The sequence below is a fragment of the Macrobrachium nipponense genome, chromosome 7 (assembly GCF_015104395.2).
Source record: "Macrobrachium nipponense isolate FS-2020 chromosome 7, ASM1510439v2, whole genome shotgun sequence".
NCBI classification, from domain to species: Eukaryota; Metazoa; Arthropoda; class Malacostraca; order Decapoda; family Palaemonidae; genus Macrobrachium; species Macrobrachium nipponense.
In genome coordinates this window covers 10,199,715-10,226,047 of record NC_061109.1, presented here as the reverse complement: position 1 = coordinate 10,226,047, position 26,333 = coordinate 10,199,715, and the positions used below count along the sequence as shown (strand labels likewise).

Sequence of the window (26,333 nt, the reverse complement as noted above, 5' to 3'; positions counted from 1 at the left end):
ACAATCTGAGTATCCTTCGCCTCCTCCAATACAGCAGCGGGCGCAGGAGATACCTGGGGAGAAGGTTCTACCATCTCTACATTAGGAGCTGGAGAGGAAACACATTCACTCCTTTTACTAGAAGTATTAGATCTCTCACTACGAGAAACAGATCTCCTCACTCGATCTTTCTCTAGTCTTTCAACATATTTCGTAAGAATCTTCCACTCCTTCTCTGTCAAATTCTCACATTCAACACACAATTTCTCTACATTTCTTACAAATTGTGTGAGGGTTGACCGAAGCTTTCGGCAACCTCACCTTGCACCCTTTTTTCATACAAACTCTGAACATACCACCTGTATCTGACATATCCAAAGAATAATCCAAAGAGAATGCCAAGCCAAAGTTCCAAGTACAATACCAATAATCCAAATCAACGATAAGTCGGCAACGAGCTCGAAAATCTTAGCAGGGAACCAACAATAATGTTGTCGTTCCGGCTGGCAGAGAAAATCTGACGTAATCGGGAATGGTTCCTAGCGCTAGCGCCACGGTAACGGGGTGGTGGTTGCCTGAACTACTAATAGGTTACTAGCGTTTGCCGCGAGTTTTGAAAATTTCTGCCAGTGGAACAGAGAATATAGCTATATATATACCTGCCAGGTAAGTGTCATACATTAAAATTGTTCTCAGTGTTCCGGGCGAATCACGGGACTTTACAGCAACAACCTTTCGTATCTTGAAAACTTTTCATATGTAGAGCAGTAAAATTTTTCGCATTGGCTTTCGTATCTCGAGTTTTTCGTAAGTAGAGCCTTTCGTATCTCGAGGTACTACTGTACTTCACCAAAAACCCCCAAGTCATCAACCATAAGTAAACAAATTCCAAAAAAAATTCCACTGCTGCTCAACACTGTTGACAGTACCTGCCAGCAGAAACAACTGATTTTCAGTGCTGAGTTGGTTCCACTTTCCCCCAGTAGTGGGCAGGGGGGTATCGCCTAGCCAAAACAACACACCGCTACTGCAAATTTCAACATTTTAGCTGCCGACAGATAGAAACTATAGCTATGTAACTACTTGGGAAGTTACATACATAAAATTATCTATTCAAACAAATAAGGATAATGGAAAGCACAATGAAAGAGCCACCTACACTCAGCTGACTACTACTCTGCATTGAATTCCTAGTCCTATGTGGCAGAAGAAAGAGCCAGTTTGGCAGGAGCTGACTTCCCAAACAAAACCCTTTTCGACAAAGTAAAGAAGGGTCCTGAAGGCTCACCATTTCATGGCACCTAACTTGAAATGCCACAAGACCTTTGATAAATGAAGAAATAATTCCGCTAAACAAATGAAACTCTCTTTTGACATCTCACATGATGCGCTAAGAGACAGCTGAGAAAGCTATGATGTAACACCAGAAAGCTAGAAAAAGCACTCTCTTATTGCACCAGTCTCATAGTGCATGGCTGGAGGTTGGATGAAGCTCTACAAGTTTTCATAAATCCCAAAACCGAAGCAGTCGTAGGAGCATGCTTATGGGAAGACACATTTAAGATTGCCTCAAAATGCACTTGCACAAAACTAGATAACATTAACTTCTTATTTGCCTGTTCAACAGGCTAAGCCTCTGAAAAATGGGAGGTTAAAGCATAGCAGCATGATCCATGAAGTGCTTAAATACAGATGGAGAATCATCAGTCAGGGACAAAATCCATCAAATCTAAATTGCCACTCCACAGACTGAGATGATGAGAAGGCAGGCATTTGCGATGGTGACTTAACTGTGACCAATAGCAATACGATTACAAGATGTGGTTGTAAGGTGCCAGTGCTGAGATGGAATACTGTAAGTGACTCATCAGACAAAATGACTGGGTGGGAAAGAAATAGCTGGATGGGCGAACGCAAAAGGTTCTCGCAAGACATCACCATGATAGATGAATCACCTGCTTTGCACTTCAACAAATCCAAAAGAGATGGAAGCTTCAACCCGAGTGACAACCCTGCTGGGACAACAGCAGGAGCCATGTGCACAATACAGTACAAATAAGCACAGTTATCAAAAAGGGGAACATGAGGCATCAGAAGGGGACTGGGATAGGAGGGGAAGACATACAAGATGACACCACACAAGTAACATATTGTACAACTGGAGTACTGACAAGCAACTCAGTAACTACTGAAATATCTAGAAAGCTATCACTGGGGTCCCTAAATCACTGTAACTCTTGAGAGTTAACAAGAGCACTTGCTCCTACCAGAAAAGTCTTCTGGAAATCAAGTCAACTTCAAGACAGTAGATAGCTGGGAGGTATCAAAGAGACAGACCTCTGTCCTGAGACATGTCTTGGAATCCTGGCAGAGGAGACCTACTGATGAAGCACAGTCAACAGGGTGGGTTTCACACAGACAGCCCCGACACCTTTTCTCCTCATCAGGAACTCAAAAACAGGTTGATCATTATAGGGGAAACACAATATACTCAGTCAAATGCTTATGCAAAAATAACACATCTAAGTTTCTTTCTCCTGAACCACACAGGGCACATTAGAAGATGAAGTAGGATTAAGAGGGGTATCCAGTATGGAAAGAGTCGAAGGAGAAGCAACACCAGAAAAAAGGCAAGAACAGATAAAGTGCAGGACTTAAGGCCAGCCATGGCTAACTGCCTGAAAGTCTGTTGGCCCATGGCTTCTTTCAAGATTTAACAAACTTGTTCATTTTCTAATTAGACTACTCCTTGCCTTCTCACAATAAGAAATAAAAACAGAATTCATTGCCTCTACAGGCAGCACACACTGTATGACTTTTATGTTCATTCCTGTACATCTGGTTTACATAATACTCATTCCTACAAAACCTAACACTCCTGTCTCCTCTTACTGTAGATGACATAACGCTCAAAAAGGTAAAAAACACAAAACTGTTCAAGAGATAACTGCCAAAAACCACAGAATGCCAAAACAATGAAACTGATAACCCAGAAGGATGAATTTTGACAAGAATATAAACATTCGTGATTATCAGACTTACATCTGAGTCACCCACGAGCTTTTCTTTTTAATGCAGATCATACTATCCTGGTGCTAGGATGTAAGCTGATTTTGACAGTAGGTAATGTTTATTCAAAATAATTTATCTATTCACAAGATACTGCAGTATTAATTTTTGGGCATAATAGAATATAAAAAGAATTCTTTATATAATTACCTGCAAAGCTAATTCCCGTGTTGGGGATAGGATGAGAGCACGGGCTCCAGTCTTTGCTGTGTGTTCTTGCAATTTTTCAAACATTGGTATGAGAAAACATGCAGTTTTTCCACTCCCTGTCCTTGCCATAGCTACAACATCTCTACCCATTAAAACCAGAGGCAATGTCTGAAAGATGAAAAAAAGTTAATAATAATCAACAATTAAATCCAATGTTAAAGAATAGCAACTCATTCTAATGAAATCCTAACAAACTTAATAAGAAATCCACTAATTACAAAATAAGCATCACTAGAATATAAAGCATTTAACATGTGTAGAAATAAACATCACAATAAAACAATATCAAACAAGAATATAAAGCATTTAACATGTGTAGCAATAAACATCACAATAAAACAATCAAATAAATGCATTTATCGTAGGACTTGCTTGGATTAAGATTAAAACTGATGACATCCTCAAAATTATAATGTTGTCTTGTACAATATGCATGTCCTTGGTAGCTTGATCTGCCACTAAGAGAGTAAGCAGACCATTCAAAATTTACAAAACTACCAAAGTGGTACATGCAGTTGGTTAGCAAGTATAGTGATGTAATTCCATGTTACATACTCAAAGGAGGAAACCACCACCTCACTTTCCACAAGTAAGGTAAATGAGAAATCTAAACTTTCATTATGAAAAACTTAAAGAGAAGATGAGGACTGACTGATTTTAGCTTTATTTGACATCATCACTACCAGGATCACTCTTGCCAAGAGGAGATATGTACACTTACAGAAAAAATAAGATCAATTACATAAATACATTATAATGAATAACAAGCCTCTTTCATGCAAAATTCGAGAGGGGTTGCACTTTTTTTGTATTTGTTATTTATTTGCATACTTTTATCATGTTTCTTATTTAGCCAATACTGAACAGGTAAATATATTGATATGCAGCTCCTCAGGCCGTGAAAACTTTTAGGTCAGCCAATTTACGAAAAAACACATCAATGGAAAGAGGAAGATATGCAAATGTACATGGTGAAAAAAAAATTCTAAAAGCTCCTATTTTATAATATTAATTGATAAAAACTGATTTCTAACTGAGTCACTTTTGTATTTCAAATAAATGCATTTCATGTGAATCTTCTACAGCACTTTAAAATATTAATTAATAAAAATTACTTTTTTTTTTTTTTTTTTTTTTTTTTTTTTAAAGCCTTTTATTTTGTCTATTTTAAATATTAACTATTTTACTTAATATCCTATGCGGCTCTATAAAATTGGGAATTTCTGAATGTGGCCCTTGCACTGAAAAGTTTGCTACTCCTGGTTTAAACTCTGAGGATCTTCTATGATACAAATGTCTAGGGAGCATGGACAATCTAGGTAGGTTGCTGTTTACATCTCTCCACTTCATGCAAAGATCTAAATACTTTGAGGCTATTTTACTCATGAGAATGCTAAATATTTACAATTTTCCAACATGGAAGCTGTATAACATACCTTACGCTGGATTGGAGTTGGGACTTTGTAACCTTTTTTCATTACTCCCTTAAACACTGGTTTACTTAACCCCATCATCTGCAAAAAAACAAATATACATTATATATACTACATAAATAATTACTATAGAAAACACATAGGAAAATTAATTTCTCAAAAATGTTCAATAATCCTACTTATATTGTCCAAAAAATCTGACTGTAAATTTTGCTTCTGCAAAATCCTTGTAAGTTATTCTAAATAATTTATTCAAGGAATTCAATCTTGGAAATGTACACTATGGATTCAAGTACCTCGGAATTAAGGCTTGGACATTCAAATGTGCTATCACTAGCGATGTCCATTGAGAATGTCAAACTATTTTTGGAATTGTTCATGCAGAGAAAGTGACCATATATATAGCAGGCACCAGTCAACTGCTGTGATCATCATAAGCATCAATGTTACTTGTATTGCTTGCAGCTAAGGGCCAAAGGCACACTGTAAAGAACCTTAAGTAATGCCTACTGTGCACTGCATGAGGTGCACTATCAGCACTAACCCCCTGCCTCCCCAGGACACACCACCTAGTGGGAAAAAGAGGTGATCACAGATAGCCCTAACGGGTTGGCCAAGCATAATTTGAATTTTTTTTAAATGCTGATCACACCTGATGTAAGATAACTTTAATAGTATGTAAGACTCATTCCTAATAATATTAATTATAATAATGTGACACCTCTTTCCTGATGTGTTAGCTAAATCTAAGTTTACCCAAAGAGAATGGTAAAGAAGAAACAATTATGGTTTTGGGTCAGTATCTCTGGGTCAATCCATTTCGTTAATGGACCCCATGCTTTACAATCGAGACATACTTTGGCGATATGTAAAATTAAAAAAAAACTTGATTATTAAAAGAACACCAGTGAGCTTTACAATTAACGAAAATTTAGATTATGTAAAAATTTTCCAAAATTGTGAATATCATGAGTCACATGACGCACAAAAGAGAGAATGTTACTTGGGGTTAATATTTAAACAGATTTATTTCCATTCACATACCTTCATATATATGGTAATAAATTATCACTTAGAAAAGAAGTCTTAACCCTGAACTCTGCTGTTTAAAGGAAATAAAAATGATATTGTTATGATACAATAAAGTTTGTACATACTTACCTGGCAGATATATACATAGCTAAGACTCCGTCGTCCCCGACAGAAATTCAAATTTCGCAGCACACGCTGCAGGTAGGTCAGGTGATCTACCGTCCTGCCTGGGTGGCAGAATTAGGAACCATTCCCGTTTTCTATTCATATTTTTTCTCTTCCACCTGTCTCCGCGGGGAGGCTGGGTGGGCCATTAATCGTATATATCTGCCAGGTAAGCATGTATGAAACTTTATTGTATTATAACAATATCATTTTCATACAATCAACTTACCTGTCAGATATATACATAGCTGATTGACACCCTTTGGTGGAGGGTAAGAGACAGCTAACATGGAATAGACAGGTAAACAACATATGTTGTAGGTATAAAAAACCTTGGTTCCTATCTGATAGGTGGTAGAACTTCGTGGGCTTAGTTGCCCCAGTAGTCTGCATCACCCTCAACGATCTTTAGCGAGATATGTGATCTATGGCTAAGAGTTCTTGTGGGTCTGCCGATGGGATATGAACCGCTTACTCGGCAGAGCCTGAAAGGACTTTGTCAATGGGTACTGGACCACTTCTATGACAATACACCTTATGAAGAGCGCAACACTGATCCCGATCACCTGATCCTAACACGAGGGTTCGCGCTCAAATTGGAAAGAGTTATCCCCCACACTCCTTTCCAAAAAACCTCAATAATTTCACTAAGTTAAAAAACTTTAACTCAAAGTTAAGGATCAGTGTCGGCTCCTTATCCCAGTAACGTATCCGCAGAAACGTATAAACCAAAAGAGGAAGGATCTCCCTCGTAGGTTTTAACTAGACATCCTTTGTGTAATGAGAAGTCAACACAGAGTTGCCTCTACCGTACAACACAGCTAATATGTCTTATATGACATATTGTTATGTAAAGAACAAGAATTTGCAAAAGCGCGCACTTCCTGCCTTTTTAATTCTCAGCTGTTTGAAGGAATCAAGTCACTTATGAAGTGCTTGAGGAGAATCTCCATGTTTCAAAGAAGACCAGGGCTTTCTTGAAATGATCTCTCCTGACTGAAGCCTGAAGCCTGGCAGGAACCTCGCGCCTGGCTGGTGCTTTGCTCTTGGTTGGTGCCTAGCGCTTGTCTGGTACCTTTTGCTTGACTGGCGCCTCGCATCTGGTTGACGCCTCGCGTCTTAGCTGGAGATTCGCGCCTAGAGCTTGGCTGGTGCCTGGCTGGCGCCTGGCGCCTGGCTGGCGTCTCGTGCCAGGTTGGCGCTTTGTGCCTGCCTGGCGCCTTGCGCCTGCCTGGAGCTTCGCGCCGGCTGGCGTCTAGCACCCGGTTGGGGAGTGGCGCCTTGCGCCTGCCTGGAGCTTCGCGGCTGGCTGGTACCTCGCGTCTGCCTGGCGCCTCGCTCCTGCCTGGCGCCTCGCGCCTGGTTGGCTCCTCCAACTTTACCGGGGCTTCGAGCTTGGTAGAGTCTCGAGGATGTCTGGCAATGTCCACATCGGACACTCTTATCTGTCCTATATGTTCGCATCTAGCGCATCTGTGTCAGGTTTGTAGGCCGGTCGGTCTCTCATCAGACAAATGACAGTGTTCTTGGGGCTGTCTGCAGGTTTCTTCTTCCTTGCTGACTTCGTCAGAAGGTCTTGAGTTGTCTTCTCAGTTAATGAACGAGAAATGTCCTTCACTAACTGAGAAGGGGGGAAACAAAAAGTCAGACAAAGGCGAGTACAGAAGCGCTGCCCTCTGAGCGTGGGAGACCGCTTTGGTTAAAAAGGCACTATACACTGTCCTCTTTTTAAGAAGACCTGCTCCAAAAAAAAGAGGAGATCTCAACCGAGCCATCCTGAACCGCTTTGTCTATACAAGACAAAATACACAGAAGGACTTCTGGTTCGAGTCCTTCAGAATCATGGGCTTTCTTGGACATCACCCCAAGGGACCAATCTAAGAAGTTGAAAACTTCCAATACATGAAAAAGTCCCTTGAGGAGATGTCCAGTTCTGAAATGCCCAAGTTATACGGGCAGAGTTCAAACCTTGTCTACGTGAAGCATCAACTAAGGTCGAAAAGTCCGCTTCTGACGTAGACGGAAGAGAAATACCCATATTCTCTCCCGTCTGATACCAAATGCCTCTTTTACCAGCTAGTCTCGCTGGAGGCATGCAGAAGACCGTTCTAACTAACTCCTTCTTCGACTTCATCCAAGAGTCTAAAGACTGAAGAGCCCTCTTCATCGAAATGGCTGGCTTCATTCTAAGAAAAAACGAAGATTTCTTCGTCTTTGCACTCGAGCAAAGAGAGCGCGGAGAAGGAGGAGAGGCAGGAGTCAAGTCGTCTCCCTACTCCTCTAGAAGCAAGGCTGTCAAAAACTTTATAGTTTCGACAGTCCTTCTCTTCCTTGATACTCCTCCTCCGAGTTTACTTCTAACTCGGGGTCTAGATGAGTCTCCGCTGCTAATTCAGTACGTCTTTCCTCTGGAGGAGACAAACTCCTAATAGGAGAGGGGCTAAGGGAATGATATTCCTTCCTCTTCCCCGCTTTAATAGTCCTGGAAGGCGCCAACAGCCCAGGCTTCTCTCCATCAATGGATGACGCTTCCCGCTTGGATGACGCTTCTAGTCCGCCAAGCGTCCTGGCTGACGCCTCCCGCTTGTGTGGCTGCTGACGTCTGGATGACGCCTCGCGCCTGGAAGACGTTTCGCTCTCAAAAGGCGTCCTAACTGGCACCAAATTTTTTGGTTGGAGCCTCGCGCTAAAAGCAGCTTTAAATGACGCTTCATGTCTTGACAACGTCTCACACGTCTCTGGCGTTACGTGTCTTCCGTAAGATTCTCCTGATCTCGCTCTCGAAACCGAAGCCTCTGCGATATGTTTGGAAGCTTCACGTTGATTGGAAGCGCAACGTCCTTCCTACGAGGCGCTAACACTCCCACCAAAGAGGCCAGTTGCTCTTGTACTGCCAAGATAATCTTCCTTGAAGCTTTTCCCACGTCATCTTCAATCGGGGGAGAAGTAGGAAAAGGAAGCAGTCTATAGGAAGCCTGTTCGTCTTCTACCTTACTGAGAGATCTATGAAGAAGACTTTCCGCAGGTTCTCACAACTCTTTCCAATAAATGTAAACATGTTAACAGTTATTATCGTCGAATCGAGGAATGGAATTCTCTTTGCTAACGCGAATAGGAGCGAAAAAAGAGATTCTCGATGCTCTTTGCGATATGAGAGAGTCGTGGAATTGGCCTAAGTGATTAAGTGATTAAATGGGTAACGAAATCAGGAACGAATCTTGCCGTTACCGAGCTTGGTGTCCGAGAGGCTACTGGAATCTTAGGTTAATAACTCGCTAAAACGAGAAAATCTTGGATGGTGCTCTTGGCTCACTGCGCCAGGCTGGCGCTTCTGGCGCAAATTTGCGCCAGGCTGGCGCTTCTGGCGCAAATTTTGCGCCAGGTTGGCGCTTCTGGAGCATTGCGCCAGGTTGGCACTTCTGGCGCATTGCGTCAGACTGGCGCTTTCTTCTAATTCTTTTTATATTATGTGCCAGAACACCTGTGCCTTTCTGGTACCCGACATCCTTTCACATGTTAATTCCGTTCTTAGTAGGAAAAAGCTTTATATACGTAGTATAGCAGTCCATTCAGGAAACAAGTTCTACCCCAAAGAGAATGTTTCCCATCCGACTCATCCATCTTCTTCTGAGCAGGTACTCTAATAAGCTATGCTTTCGTAAGCCTGAGAGCATTACATAATATAATGTTCTGCTGCGATAGAATCCTTTAATAATGTTACCTACGGTAAACAGCATTGAAAGGTTGTACTATCTCTCTTATTGAAAGGTTCTTAGCAAAAAGGCATACAATATTTATTTATGTTAGCTTAACTATCCCCTCAATCCAGAGGTTAAGACCGCGATTGTAGGGAGAGATACGGATAGTTATTCCATCCCGCAGGAGAGAGAGATACACCCAACCGCTCATGACTGACACCTACATGGTACTGACAGTAACTGGCGTAGGCGTACTGCGTTGGTCTCAGGCTCTCAGCGAAAGCAGTCCCCGCTTACTCTTCCAGAGTTGCCAGCTACTCCATTTAATAAAGGAATTTATAAAATTATTATCGAACTTCAGGAAGTTCTTATTAAAGCATATTTAAGCGAAACAGGACTTCGATAAATCTAGAAGCTAAGTAGGTGTTGTCTTAACAATCCCTTTAAGCGTAGTCCTTCCTAGGAAAGTCGTAGAAGGATACTGGTAATTGAGTTGCACAGAAAAGAAGTAACTACGGTATGTGTTTATGATTTGACCGTATCGTATTCTCATACAGCAGAAACTCTACTACCTTCTACTATCTTCGTTCTTTTCGTTAATAGAACGATAGAAAGAGTATATATATCCTTAAGGAACGAAGTTAATCCAGGAACTCTTTAAATCTTCGTGATTTCCTCATAAATCGCGGAGAGACAGAATTCCTGTTCATCACTAGGGTTACGGAAGGAAGTAGATATTTCCTATCCGCCATCATACCCAAACGTCGATGACATTCTTATTAAGAAAAACTCCCAAAGCTCTTGCCTCCTCAAAACGACGGGAAGAGCATGGATGAAGGAGGAGAGTCCGCATTGAGAGGAACTGCCTAACACAGGAGTCTTCTGAATAATGAAAAGGGGCTTCTCTTAGTATCAGAATCCTTCTGACAAAAGCAACGGCCGCCTGTGCGACATCTTGCACATTTGCCAGGGGAAAGTTGCTCAAGGTAAAAACTCAAAGAGGAGTCTCGCGACTGACCTCTCTCTCAAATGAAGATTTTGGAATCTTCTGACGCCTGGCGCCTGGATCCTTGCGCCTAGCGCCTGGCGTCTGGATAGTTCCGCGCGCCTGGAATGTTCCGCACGCTAGAAAGGAGACTCGCTCCTGGAACGTTCCGCTTGTGTGGAAGGTCCCGTGCGCCTAATAGATCCGAGCGCCTCTAGTCTTGTTATACTAGCCTCTTGCCAGTAAACGTTCAATGGAAGCATCCTTCTGATTGCCACTCTACTATAAGGCTCCTTAGTTAAGCCATCTGTTTTCTCTTTGAAGGCGCCTTGCGCCAAGAAAAAAAGTTCTGGAACGCGGCTCGCACTCAGTTGCTGGAACGCGGCTCGCGGTTTATCTGTATGAACGAGGCTCGCGCTAGTCTGTTGGAACGCGGCTCGCGCTAGTCTGTTGGCACGCGGCTTGCTGCTGGCTGTTGGAACGTGGCTCGCGCTAGCTTGCTGGCTGGCTCTCAGCCTCTCGCTCAGTGAGTCAGTGTTCTCTTATTCAGAGAACGAGCCAGATCGTCCGAACTCCAAACATGTACATTCTTCGTCTTTTCGGATGATAAGATGAAGAAAACGGAAGAACAGACGCACTTTTTTAAAGGATGCCTTTCCAATGGCTATCCCTGGCAGTCTGGGACGTTTTACAGATCCTGCCGAGGGAACGCCCGATCGGTGGGGATTCTCCATAACCTCCGTAAGGCTTTCGACTTTCCTTCTCCTCTGGGCTTGTGAGTTTGGAAGAGGTCTAGGCCTGAGAGCGAGACAGAGCCGATCGAACGCACCCTCTACTAATTAGGACGCCTTTCCAATGGCGAACCTGGCAGTCTGGGACGTTCTAGCAGATCCTGCCGAGGGGACGCCTGATCGGTGGGGATTCTCCATAACCTCCGTAAGGCTTTCGACTTTCCTTCTCCTCTGGGTATGTTGAGCTTGGAAGAGGTCTAGGCCTGGGAGCGAAACAGAGCCGATCAGAACGCACCCTCCACTGCACTAACACTAAAATCATTTCTTACCTTTCAATAGCTCGTATTTTGAGCTACATTCCTTTGTCTTCAATTTGCAATATGAATTTGAAGATTCTGTAAAGTAAGAAGGAGATGAGGATACCACACTACTAGTATTGTTTATGCTCTACTGCTCGTTAGTACGAGAGCTATATAAACTTCTAAAGGAAGCGTAACTATTCTTTCCTTACATCCTCAAGAAGGAAGTTAGCTCAATCAATTCTAACATTTACTACACGTTATTATGAATAAATATTAAAATTTTCCTTCTTGCAAACTATTGTGAGTATCTACCGAAAAGTTCGGTAGTTACACGTAAACAATTCTTCGAAATTTTCGAAGCCAAAGTTATAAAAACAAATTAATATGTGTATGCCGAACCAAAGATCCAGTACTTCCCTGCAAAAGATAGCCCAGAAGATCGATGGCGATGAAATCCAAAATCAAGTCAGGAGGAACTGCAAACGTTGTTTACATTCCAAGCGACAGAAAAAATATGAATAGAAAACGGGAATGGTTCCTAATCCTGCGACCCAGGACAGGACGGTAGATCACCTGACCTACCTGCAGCGTGTGCCGCGAAATTTGAATTTCTGTCGGGGATGACGGAGTCTTAGCTATGTATATTATCTGACAGGTAAGTTGAATGTATGAAAATGATATTGTTATGATACAATAAAGTTTCGTTCATACTTACCTGGCAGATATATCTAATGTCTTATCGCTTGGCGATAGACTTTTTGTTTTTTTTCCTTACGGCTGTTATCCGTAAGTAATGTTTGGTTCCTCTCATCTCCCTTGGATATCTTAGTAGAGAGGTTCTTTCTTGTCTAGAGGAGATGATTCAGGCTAGTTGAACAAGTTAACAACTTTATTCTGTAACTCCATAATAGGAGATGCAGCTCGGTCGGTGGACGACCGATATGTTTGAGATTTGGTCGTTGGAACTGCCATTCTAAAGCATCGCGTCGATAGCGGAACATTAGCTATCTCAGCAATTCATATAAAAACACATACGTAGTTCGCCGGCTCGGAAGTTACAAGTTTCCGGCGTAGGTTAACAGGTCAACCGCTTCCCATGGAAGTTGTTGTGCAAAGTTATCATAACATAAAAATGTTGACAAAGCTGTGAGCTAGATCAGGCTACTGCAGACAGTGCATAGCGTAATCTAAGGTCTGCTTTGGTCACGTAGAACCCTCCTAATGCCATGACCCCAGGTCACTGGTTTATATATAATGTAATTCTTACATTAGGCTCGGTCTGCTACCTATTCAAGCCTTGAATAACAAAAAAATTACTTTAAACATTGTTCATAGGAGCGTGCTCGTAACATACTAAGTGATTAAATGCACAAAAAGGTTCTGTTACATACCCTTGTTGACATATTCATAAACAAAGATAAATGCATGGAAAATATAGATCCATGTTTGGTAATAATAATGATTATGTACCCAAAAATAATAAAATGGTAAAAAATCAAAACATGTATACATGATTAATATATAACATGTAACCGGATTAAGAATAATGGTTACTAAATAATGATTATAGCATGATCATGGATAATTGTTAAAGAGTACTTGACACTCTTTATAATAGATAAATATAATTATATAATAGTATAACAATGTAATTCTGCAGAATTCAATATATAGGGCTGATATTTTATTAGGTGCCCGAAAAATACCTTTAGGAATATATTAATGTATAATATTGGGCTATAATGATTTATTAGGTGCCCTGGAGATACTTTAACTGTTCAAATGCAAAGGCTTGAGTCTTTCTTGTCCTACATTTTTGCCAGCATACGGACCGCTTTTCACACACAACACAATTCCAGACAACTCCCTAGGCACGAACTGAAGTGGCCAGGTTCAGGCGGCCCAAACGCAAACGACTTGAGTTTAACGGGTACGTCGTCCAGACGGGCCAGTACGTTCCCTTGGAGATCCTTCTGTTTACGCCTCAGCCTACGCCAAGCAAAGATGTTGACGGCGATAACCAATATGGCCGTCACGTCTGAACACGGCTAGCAGAATGTAGTAGCGAAGATTTTCTCCACCTGCATAAGTCGATGACGCGTGGGTCATCTCAGCCAGTTGCGTCAGACGATGAGCTACTCGCGCGTTGTATGGGAGAGGTAGTGATGGGATGATTGTTGTAGCCCACGTGTAGTTCGCGAAATACGCCTTCTCACGTATTATCGTGTTGACCCCACCTCGACGGTATAATTTTGTAGATGTCCCCAGTTACAACCCCATCGCTGCTACGAAGATATTGGGCATGGCGTGGATGTGTCCGGACACACGACGTCGAATCCGGGCTTATTATAACGGATCCAGGAACCATTATTCATCCTGTAATTGAATTTATTACCGAAAAAGGGATAAAGTTTCCCCAGACAACCTTCGCTTGTATGAGAGAGAGAGCCGTTTAGCACTATGTCTAACTCACATGAATCCGTTGATATAGGATAGAATTCAAAAGAGTCAGCTGTACAAATTTTATTATTCATGGCTTCTGAACAGTGAGTGAGTTTATCTAAGTCTTTAATGACTGGTAAATGATTTTCTTATCAGAAGAAATCAGTACATGCCCTGTTAAATTGGATATTACTGGATTTGAGTTATTCGTCATAAAAGTAGGAAACGGTGCTATTTGTATGACTGCCAAGCATCGGAAGAATCAAAAGGAATCGTGATCATAATTCTATAATTTTCAACGCTGGACTGATATTTAGGCTATAATAGAATTCTACTTTATGGGCATCCAATAAAGGAATATACCCAGCTTCTCCCGTCCGTTTTCTAAAGTTAACGTCAGATCTTTAATAGGCATGAGGTGAGGAGATAACACCCACCCTTTGTTGCTAACGTAATTGCTTCTACGTAATCTTTTGACTTTTCAATAAAATGTGATATTTTCACACGGATATGATCTATTTTCGAACTATAGTAAGCTAAAGTAGCCAGCAAATGTTGAACTTCCATGACCTGATCGATATATTTGAATGTTCATTAACGATATTCATTATTTGATTGATCGAAGATAACTGGCTGCGAAGTTCTGATAAGGCCAGTTCCGTTTTTGTGTGCAAAAACTCAATTCTTTTATTTTGATTATTTATCTTGAGGCGATTTGAGATTCCTAGCCTAGATTCGCAACTGATCCTAAGATGTTTAGTCCTAGCACTCTTTCCATACAACAAAGATGTCTGAATACACAATATCACTCCTAACAATAACAGATTCATTTTTGAAAACCTGCAATGAGTAAAACAGATGTAATAACTCGCGTAAAAGAATAGGTTTACATACAATATGATTAATAGATATATATATATAATTTATTATACAAGTTTCATAAATACAACCATTTTTTCCCTCATCCATCTACCTTTCTTTAGATTCTGATAGTGCCAATGGGACTATTCTCACATCAGTGGGTTTGGATACATTTTGAACCCTAACTCTATTGGCCGTTAAATTTTCTAAAATGTTAAACGGGCCTTCAAACTTAGGTGTCAGTTTATAATTTAAACCTTTACGCACGTATACTTGTATGTATACCTGATCGACCACGGCATATGTTCTAGTTGGCTTAGCTATTTTATCATGATTTTTTTTCATTAGGATCTGTGCTTCTTCTAAATTCTTACGAATTATATTATATCGACTTATGCTTGCATCCATAACATCCTTTAGAGGATTTGATAAATTAGTTGTAGGCTTTAAGATGTGGAAAGGCGTTCGGGCCGGGATACCATACAGTGCCTCGTGCGGTGTCATTTTAATAGACACAGTGATACGAGTGATTAAGTGTGCTTAGTACCGCAGGTATGGCAATGTCCCAGTTGGGATCTGCCCCCCCTAAGGTGACCCTTAAAATGTTTAAAACCTTACGATTTGCCCTTTCCACTAGCCCATTAGACTCTGGGTGATAGATCATGGTATTGACTTTCTTTATACTAAGGAATTCGCACAAGGAGTTAAGGAAATGATTATTGAACTCCCCGCCCGAGTCTGAGATAATGATGTGTGGAATTCCATGTTTACAAATGTAGCACTAGTAAAAACACTTCCTAGCGCACTCGACCCAAGCGTTTTTTTTGTTTAAGCGCTATGAGTTTCTGATATCGAGTCAAAGAGCGTCTAATTACTAGAGGTGCTTATTTCCTCTGTCTGACTCGTAAAACTCTGTTAATAAATCTAAATGTACTCTTTCAAAGGGTTGATTTGGCACGGGGTAAGCCCCTAGGCTGACAGGTGTCTTCGTGTGCCCTTTGTATTCTTGACAAGTGCGACAATTTGCTATGTGCTTTTTGTTTTTTATATCTCTAAGCATCATATGCCAATAAAATAAGGATTTGGCTTTCTGTGACATCAGGTATAACCCGGGTGTCCGTGCAAGTGGATTTTCATGCAACCCACTTTAAGAACAGTGGGTATGAGTGAGATAGGCACCACCACCTGGTTGTTATTCAACTGCGGTGTGTTGCGGGTTTTCCTCGTCACGGATCTACACAGGATATTTTCCTGTAGGATATAATTCTGCTGCTTATACTTTATGTATTCTTTTTCCTTCGGATTTCCGTTTAACGCAATGATGATTTTTTCTATTTGCGGATCTTTTCTTTGTTCCGTCTGTAATAGTTCAGCACTCCAGCCCAGATCTTCCTGTTCGGATATAGTTTTAACAACAGGCATGGAGGTTGAGATATCTATTAATTCAGCTAATGGCTCGGTACAAGATGAAGAGGGGTTGCGTGATAATGCGTCAGCAATGATATTTGCTTTCCCAGGTAAATACCCGATCCTCGCGCCAAAGTCCTGAATGATCATGTGCCACCGAGTTCGCTTGGGGCTGTGACTAAAGCCTTTAAAGAAGTCGGTTAGGGGCTTATGATCTGTGAGAACTTTGACGGGATAACCGTATATTATGAACTTAAAGTGCACGAGTGAATTAACAATAGCGAGCCCTTCCTTGTCTATTACTGCATATTTACTTTCGGAAGGTCTCAGTTTACGTGAATAAAAAGCTATAGGGAAAAACTGTCTATCATATTGTTGAAGCAATACCCACCTACTCCTAGGTCTGAGGCGTCTGTTGCTATGAAAAAATTCCTTATTGAAGTCAGGAAATTTCAAGATAGGACTACACAGTTCATCTTTCAATTTATCGAACGCCTGTTGATGAATTTCAGACCATACGAAAAATCTACGCCCTTTTTTATAAGATCGGTTAGGGGAGCGGCTATGATTGAGTAATTGCGGATAAAGCGGCGATAGTATCTAATTCCGTACTGTCGGGCTGCAATTTTTTATCAAAACACCGTACTAACGCTTCAGGCAACATTACAGTGATAGACGTAAGGTAGATCAAACGGATAAAATCTTTCACTTTGATTTTAGCACCCGCAACCCACCCGGAGTTACATAAACTATCCTGATATTCATTTAGCCGGTCGGCAATTAGCGCCGCCCGCTCGACAACATTGAGCTGAGTCATGGAGGCTTGGTTAAGGATATTTCTCAATGCCAATACTACATCTAAAGCCTCTTCACACCCATACACGGCACGTAACCTATTTTTGAACTCGTCCCATGTAAGCGCTTCTTGGAAAGAAACCCCCCTTAGATACGCACTTGCGTCACCTTTCGCAAAGTCTACGAAGCTCTTGGCCTCCTGTAATTGTACTGCTGGGTCTGTGATGCTTTTTGCATTTAAATGAGCGTCTACAGATGAGATCCATGCCTCAACATTTTGAGGCAGGAACCCATTGACCCGACCTTGAAAAGGGACTATCGCTGACCTCGCGCTCTAACGAGAGTCACCACGTTGGGGTTGCCAGCCGGAGTGGTTGCCATTTCGGCTTTCACTTTTTTCTTATCACTTCTATTCCTTGCAATCCTATCAAAATATCTATAAGAGTACACTCGACCACTACGTAAACGCATAAGCAAAGTACTGTATAAGTGTGTTATAATAATAGGAAAATCCCCCAAAAGATACAAAAATACAGATAATATGATAAAATATTATACGGAGAATTCCTGCAAGAAATGGTTAATGACAACGAGAAAAGAAAAAAAATTAATCTGCGGGCGAGAACCTCGTAGTTGAAGATAAGTTCTGTAATGAAGGAAGATTAATATGGCGAACAACTCACCCCCAGAATACTGGACGATCGACTCTTGATGAACAACACTTCACTGAGGAAAAGACCTGAATAGATAAAAATGGTACTTAGCTCCAGAATTTATATTGCGAACGATTGTTGACATGGGATGACGTCACAGTTCCTGTCCACGTCTCGCGTCGGAAGTCGTGATGACGTCCACGGCCTTTCTCTCGGTGCCCGATGCTCTGGGAAAGGCCAAGATTGATGACGTCACAGCCTCCGTCCTTGCACTACTGCGTATAGCTGTCCACTCTGCGTCCTTGCTCGTGAACTGGTGATGTTCTCTGTGTTAAATGCTTGTATTCCTCTCGATGAAGGACATAGTTGCGTCTTCATAAAATGTTGCGTTGATTTGAAGATCCCGTTTCCTCTGTTTCGTTTGATGTTGAAGGTGGAAGTTAGTTCTTGTAGACCTTCGGTCGGCTGATATGGTCTTGTTAATTATGTTCTTCGTTTGTTCGCTTGCCACCACTTCTAATTGTCTTATCGCTTGGCGATAGACTTTTTGTTTTTTTTTTCCTTACGGCTGTTATCCGTAAGTAATGTTTGGTTCCTCTCATCTCCCTTGGATATCTTAGTAGAGAGGTTCTTTCTTGTCTAGAGGAGATGATTCAAACAGGCTAGTTGAACAAGTTAACAACTTTATTCTGTAACTCCATAATAGGAGATGCAGCTCGGTCGGACGACCGATATGTTTGATAGTTGGCGTGGAACTGCCATTCTAAAGCATCGCGTCGATAGCGGAACATTAGCTATCTCAGCAATTCATATAAAAACACATACGTAGTTCGCCGGCTCGGAAGTTACAAGTTTCCGGCGTAGGTTAACAGGTCAACCGCTTCCCATGGAAGTTGTTGTGCAAAGTTATCATAACATAAAAATGTTGACAAAGCTGTGAGCTAGATCAGGCTACTGCAGACAGTGCATAGCGTAATCTAAGGTCTGCTTTGGTCACGTAGAACCCTCCTAATGCCATGACCCCAGTCACTGGTTTATTTATATATAATGTAATTCTTACATATATAGCTGCATTCTCCGAAGTCCAACAGAATTATCAAAACTTACGACACACGCAGTGGTTGGCCAGGTGGTTAGTACCCATTCCCGCCGCTGGGAGGCGGGTATCAGGAACCATTCCCATTTTCTATTCAGATTTTCTAGTGCCACTGTCCCCTGAGGGGAGGTGGGTGGGTACTTGATTATATATATCTGCCCGTAAGTATGAACAAACTTTATTGTATCATAACAATATCATTTTGTTCATGAAACTTACCTGTCAGATATATATTTACCTGAATCCCACCATTGGAGGTGGGAAGGGACAGAATAGAATTATTTAGGAAACAAATTGCATGCAGATGATTGACATCTTGATTACTGTCACCCAAGTCTGCTTCTGCTGGTGAGTTCTAGATGATCTGTCAACGGGGGAGTGACCACAATGTGACTAGACCATATTGACCATACTATGAGGGCAAAGAAGCAAAAACCACCACCTGACCTAGCCTATCAAAAGTTAACCCCACATAACTTTAGGCTAAAGAAAGGGGAGTCCGCCTTAGGCGGCCGACCCCACAACCATAAACCAATGCAACAAAATTAAAAGCTCACCTAACCATTTTCTATAGGATAGAAACTGCTTCCTGCCCCCAAGATTGTATCTGCGGAAATGTATGGCCCTAGCAAGCAGCATATGTCGTCTTCACATCCCGCAGGTAGTGTGAAGCGAACACAGAGTTGCTTCGCCAAAAGGTGGCACTCAGGATGCCACTGAGTGCCATGTTCTTTTAAATGCCACAGAGGTCGCGACAGCTCTCACCTCGAGAGCATTAACTTTCAAAAGTCCAAGATCACCATCTTGACAGGACGAATGAGCCTCCTTAATGTGCTCCTCAAAAAGAACGCCAGTGCGTTCTTTGACATCGGTAAGTCTGGTCTCTTGACGGAACACCACAGATTGTCCGAAGGACCTTGAAACTGTTTAGTTCTTTCTAAATAAAACTTGAGAGCCCTGACAGGGCACAGGACTCTCTCTGGTTCTTGTCCAATGATTTCTGCTATCCCCTTGATGTCGAAGCTCTTGGGCCAAGGGTTGGACGGATTTTCATTCTTCGCTAAGAATGAAGGGCTTAAGGAACATACTGCATTATGTCCTCTAAAGCCCGCATGTTTACTGATGGCTTGAACCTCACTAACCCTCTTTGCTGTAGCCAGAGTGGTTAGGAAAATAGCCTTCCTTGTCACGTCCTTTAAAGAAGCAGCATGTAAAGGTTCGAAAGGACTCGACATCAGGAACTTTAAAACTACATCTAAGTTCCATGACGGAATCTTAGGTTGTGGCACTTTCGAGGTTTCAAAAGACCTCAAAAGATCGTGAAGGTCTTTGTTGTTAGACAGATCTAAACCTCTGTGTCGAAAGACTGTCGACAACATGCTCTTGTAACCTCTAATCGTGGGAACCGCAAGCTTGTCGACATTCCTCAGATGGAGGAGGAAATCAGCTATCTGATTTACAGAGGTCGTGGAGGAGGAAATACCTTTCTTCCTACACCATCTCCTGAAGACAGCCCACTTTGATTGGTAAACTGCACAAGAGGAAGCTCTTCTTACGTTGGCAATAGCTCTTGCCACAGGTCTTGAAAACCCTCTCGCTCTGGCGCACTTCTCGATAGTCTGAACGCAGTCAGACTCAGAGCGGAGAGGTTTCTGTGGTACCTCTCGAAGTGGGGCTGTCTGAGTAGATCGACTCTCTCTGGCAGGGTCCTTGGGAAGTCCACTAGGAAAGACATGACCTCTGTGAACCAGTCGCTTGAAGGCCAAAACGGGGCGATTAGCGTCATCCTCGCTCCCTCTGACGCCGCAAACTTCCTGATCACTTCTCCCAGGAGTTTGAACGGAGGAAAGGCGTAGACGTCCATCCCCTTCCAATCCCATAGGATGGTGTCTATTGCTACTGCTCCCGGGTCGAGAACAGGGGAGCAGTAAATAGGAAGTCTCTTTGTCTTCGATGTTGCGAAGAGATCTACCAAGGGGCGTCCCCATAGTCTCCACAACTCTTGGCAAACTTCTAGATGAAGAGTCCATTCGGTCGCAAGCAGTTGCTGCCGACGGCTGAGAAGATCCACACAGTGTTCTGAACTCCTGCAACGAACCTCGTCAGGATCGTTACGTTTCGCGCTTTCGCCCAAAGCAGGATTTCTCTCGCTATCTCGAACAGGGACCGAGAGTGTGTTCCTCCCTGCTTCTTGATATACGCAAGAGCCGTGGTATTGTCCGAGTTGATCTGGACAACTCGGCCAATAACTCGTCCTTCGAAGAACTGGAGAGCCAACCGAATTTCTTCCAATTCTTTGAGGTTTATGTGCCCGGACATCTGTTCCCCTCTCCAGATGCCTGACACTTCTTCCTTTCCCAGTGTTGCTCCCCACCCCGGTGTGGACGTGTCTGAGAACAACAATAGGTCGGGGCTCAGAAGGCTGAGAGACAACCCTTCTGCAAGCTTGATGGGATCGTGCCACCACTTCAGGCGATCCTTGACCAACTGAGAGATGCTCAAGGTCGCATCTAGGTCGTCCTTGTCTTTCCAGTTCACCGCTAGAAAAAACTGGAGTGGTCTGAGGTGCAGTCTCCCCAGAGAAACAAACTTCTCCAGCGAGGAAATGGTCCCCAGCAGACTCATCCATTCCTTTGCCGAGCATGTTTCCTTCCCCAAGAAGGTTGACACTTTTCCTAAGCAGTTCTGCTGACGTTCTAGGGATGGAAAAGCTCGAAAAGCCGCTGAATCCATCTGAATCCCCAGATACACGATGGACTGCGTAGGGATCAGATGGGACTTTTCGAAGTTGACTAGCAGGCCTAGGGCCTTCGTTAGCTGCAACATCGTATGAAGGTCCTCCAGACACCTCGACTCCGACGATGACCGAATGAGCCAATCGTCTAGGTAAAGCGAGACTCTTATCCTTGAGAGGTGAAGCCATTTCGCCACATTTCGCATAAGAAGCGTGAACACCATAGGTGCTATGCTTAGCCCAAAGCAGAGAGCTCTGAATTGGAAAACCTGTCCCTTTAAGACAAACCTCAGGAACTTCCTTGACTGAGGATGGATCAGGTGTCTGAAGGCCTGAGACGTCACTTCTTCCCCTTGGGTTTAGAAGGGGTTCTGCCTCTAGAGAAGCCTTTTCCTCGAGGATACGCTCTCGAGGAAGCTCCGCCACGAAAGGGCTTAAGCTTCTAGGGAGCCTGCGCAAGCCGAGTAGAAGATTGGGCCGCAGGACGTCTAGAAGACTGGGCCAAGAGGTCCTGTGTCGCCTTTTCCTGAAGACTAACAGACAGATCCTTCACCATCGACAGCGGGAAGAGATGGGAAGAAAGAGGGATGAACAACAACTCTGCCTTCTGTGCAGGAGACACCGACTTTGCCGTGAAGTTGCAGTACAACGCACGTTTCTTCAGGAGGCCCGTAGAGAAGTGGGATGCCAGCTCATCAGAACCATCCCTGACTGCCTTATCCATGCATGCTAATACGCTGGATAACTCCTCGAGAGAAAGCGAGTCAGGGCTCCGAGACTGCAGGTCCAGGGCCCCCAAACACCAATCCAGGAAGTTAAAAACTTCCAACATCTTGAACAGCCCTTTTAGATGGTGATCGAGTTCCGACAGTGTCAGGAAACCTTAGCCGAGGAAAGGAGAGATCTCCTCGGAGCATCTACCAGGCTGGCAAAATCGCCCTGGGAAGAGGGAGAAACTCTCAACCCCGCTTCCTCTCCCATCTCATACCAAATACCAGCTCTTCCGCTTAACCTCGCTGGAGGTAGGGCAAAGGAAGTCTTGCCTTGCGCCTTCCTGGAGTCCATCCAGTCATAGATCCTTTTGAACGCTCTCTTCATAGAGAGCGAAGTGGCCATCTTGACAAAACCAGGCGCCTTCCTCGTCTTCGACGAAGCCAACTGCGAAGGAGGAGAGCGAGGGACTGGGGGCTGAAACTTGTCGGCAAACAAGTCTTTCAGAAGGCGGGTCAACACCTTGTAATCTGAAGATGAGGACGTAGCAGGCTCTTCTTCATCCGCAGGCTGCGAGTCACCAGAGGACTCTCCCTCCTACACGGGAACAGCAAAAGGGTCCTTAACAGACCGCGAAGCAATCAAACCCTGAGGCCCCGCTCGTAAAAGGGGTCTCCTACCTGAAGGAGGGTCCAAAGAAGAAAGTCGGGTATGCTTAACGGCAAACTCCGAAGCTTTACGAAGTTCCGGTAAAGGAGCGTCCTGCGGAGCGTTCAGGAGACAACTGGAACGCAGGTCGAGAAGGAGGACTTGAAGCGTCCTCTTCTCTAAAACCTCTCTTGAGAGGGCGAGAGTCATTCCGAGAGCTCCAACCCCGCCGCAGGGAGGACGCCTCGGAGGACGAGAAACAATCCTTAAGGATTCGTGCCCGTGCACGATCCTTGGCAGCCTGGGAAGCGTCAACAGGATCTGCCGAAGGGACGCCAGATTGGTGGGGAGTCCCCGTAACCCTCGTTCGGCTTTCGACTTGCCCACTCCCTGAGTCCTGGGAGTCCGACAGAGGTCTAGACCTAGAGGCGTTATAGGGCCGATCTGACGCCCCCTCCACAACACTAGGGGCACTAACACCCTCACCACACTTCACAACACTGGATTGGAGCACGAGCACTTTCGACTCCAGGGCACAGATAGACTCCATAATAGTTGAAAGGGCATTCCCTTCTGCAGACACAACCTCAGTGCCCGAAGGCAACACCGCAGGGTGGGGTACAACCAAGTCTACAGGAGGGTTAGCAGGAGACAAAATACTACCCTGACTTCTGTTAACTGAAGCACTCCTGGAGGAAGACCACCTGATTCTATCACGCTCTAACTTGCGAATATAAGAATCATACGTCTTCCATTCAAGATCAGTCAAGTTCTCACACTCCTTACATCTATCATCCAACAAACAAACATGCCCCCTACACCTCGTGCATACCGAGTGAGGGTCTACAGAAGCTTTCGGTAGCCTCACCTTACACTATTGCACACAACACACCCTGAAACTAGCAGAACTAGATCCAGACATCTTAATCCAAAGAACAGTCAAAGCCAAAATCAGTTCAAACCACGATAGCGTATGCCTAGCCACAAATCCAAGTCAATAAACCAAAAGACAATCAGGATACTTAAGCGGCAATGAAGTTTCAAAATCCTAAGACGGAGGTACTGAAAACAGGTGTTGACAGTACCGGCGACAGAGAAAATCTGAATAGAAAATGGGAATGGTTCCTGATACACGCCTCCCAGCGGCAGGAATGGGTACTAACCACTGCATGTGTCGTAAGTTTTGAAATTCTGTCGGACTTCAGAGAATACAGCTATATATATATCTGACAGGTAAGTTTCATGAACAAACCACGCAATAAGTACTACAAAGGTTTATAACTAGTCACCATGAAATACTACAAAGGGTTATAACTAACTGGTCAAAGTTGAAGAAAAGGGTATCCACAATCTGTGAGTAACCTTACAAAAACAGAAACATGTAAACAGATTGGAGGGGCCCTATTTTTTACTGACTTCTTTGGTTCCTAATAGTATAACATTCGTTCATTATTTACTTGAATCCCTGTTAAATTACTATACTATAAAAACACTTGAAACACTTTTACATAAAAGCATAAATTAAAAGGAACACAATGCTCAGACTTACTTGAAAGGCTCCACCTTTCTTGTTCTCTCGCCGATTCCTCTGGGTTCTGAATTTCTTTATGTCAATTTCATCTTCAAAATTCTCTTCAAGGGGAGTGCTTACCTCCCCCCACCCAAGTAGTTCTTCTGACATTTTAGTATACCAAGCTCCCTATCCCCTGTAAAAGAGAGAGCTTGATAACAACAGTGCAGATCTGGTAAATACTATTCATATTCAAAATATTTACACTTAGAAACCTCCTCAGGCATAAGAATGCCTCATTTATGGAGTAGGTGTTTGCTCTTAGTGTCTAAGGCTAGTTAAACAAAAATTAGCTATTACAAAAGAAAGAAAAAAACATTAAAACAACATAAATGGGAATTTAACTAAGTATGGTTAGCTAAATTCTCTAACATATAACTTAATTTATTACTTTGGCTTCAAAGCAAATAATTCATTATAACTTTTCCTCCCAAGTTTATCAATTCTACAAGAAATTTTTACATGTATCCTACCCCATTTTTCTTACCAACTAATAACATGTAATTTCTTATATGCTCCCATTAAGTCTAATAAAGAAACAGTACTTGAGGAATATAATGGCTGACCTTAAAAACACTGGTTAACTCAATGAAAAATTTCCAGCTAATTTAGACATCTGGAACTTGGGAAAAGTTATAAACCACTTAAAGGATGTTTGGCCAACTTGAAATAACTTGTCAAGCCTCTTGTATATTGAACACAATCTTATTACAATGCAGAGCTAATGTTTTCAATATAATTTTGTTATATCAGTAATAGTGAGCAGCTTGCATAAAAACAGAAAAATAATCAGGATTTTCCATTTAATCTTGTTATCATAGAGTCACAAAAGCTCTAACTTGCCTAATCCCAATTCAAGACAGGAAGACCAAGAGATTTCTTACAGTAAAAGGAAAATTCTTTCCATTCGCAACTTTACAAACTTTACAATGAATGCAATATTATAACACAAATACTCACCAAACCATACAGTACTTTCAAACAAAATTTGGCAATTACATTTACCATCATGAAGATTTCTGGAATAATCTTTAATATGTAGTGGTCGTAGAGCATTAATTATGAAAGAAATTCATTTTCCAATCCTTGCCTTTGATCACCATAAAATTATCATTTTTTTAGAAAAGGAATAAGGACAAGATGTGTGTCTCCAAAATTTTCTATCTGATCTACAAGTTAACAACACTTAAGGAACATCCTGGAACCACCTATTTCATTTTCTAAGTGTGAAGGAGAGGAGGGAGTAAATGTTTGGAAAGCACACCAAAATCATAATTTTTTTTAAGGAAACGGCTGTTAGGCATTTAACTACCGTCTGGTAGGCAGAATCTCACCTGCCCAGAAGTAAACATTCCAGTTTGCCTTTTGGCTCAGTTATCAGATTGAGGGGTGGCATGAGTTGCCATGAAATGTAATGTAAAGGATTTCATGTTTGTATAGTTGGGGAAAATACAAATGACTTAAAAAATCTGTGATTTGTTCTTACACGATATATAAATCATCAGTCCTTTACATTAGGCAGATTCAATCACTGGAGGAAAGAATCGGACGGAGTCTCTGAAATGACAGGAGTTTGCAGCACCTGGATTCCTCTTCCTGGCTGATAGAGCAAGGAAGAGTACCATGCCTTTGACATATTGATAGGAGTAGGGGAATTGCATGATCAATTGTCAGACTTTTGGGCCTTTTTGAATGAGTTAGGTATATGTGACATATGAAAATAGGCTAGGATAAATCTAAGAGTCAGAGATACATAGTAAGGCTAATACAATGGGGCCCTCGTATTCGCGGATTTCTCTCTGGACCATATCT

General features: G+C 42.5%; 1 protein-coding gene across 1 annotated transcript in view; it reads right to left on the bottom strand.

Moving 5' to 3' along the window:
* Positions 1–24,659, bottom strand: part of LOC135217360 (ATP-dependent RNA helicase DDX54-like) — a 197,739-nt gene extending 173,080 nt beyond the window's left edge. Inside the window, exons 1-3 of the mRNA XM_064253200.1 lie at positions 24,501–24,659; positions 4,695–4,772; positions 3,199–3,366 (exon numbers count right to left, since the gene is read on the bottom strand). Of these exons, the coding sequence (XP_064109270.1) occupies positions 3,199–3,366; positions 4,695–4,772; positions 24,501–24,632 (378 nt within the window). The 5' untranslated portion in view covers positions 24,633–24,659. The remainder of the gene's footprint in view (positions 1–3,198; positions 3,367–4,694; positions 4,773–24,500) is intronic.
* Positions 24,660–26,333: the final 1,674 nt, after the last annotated feature.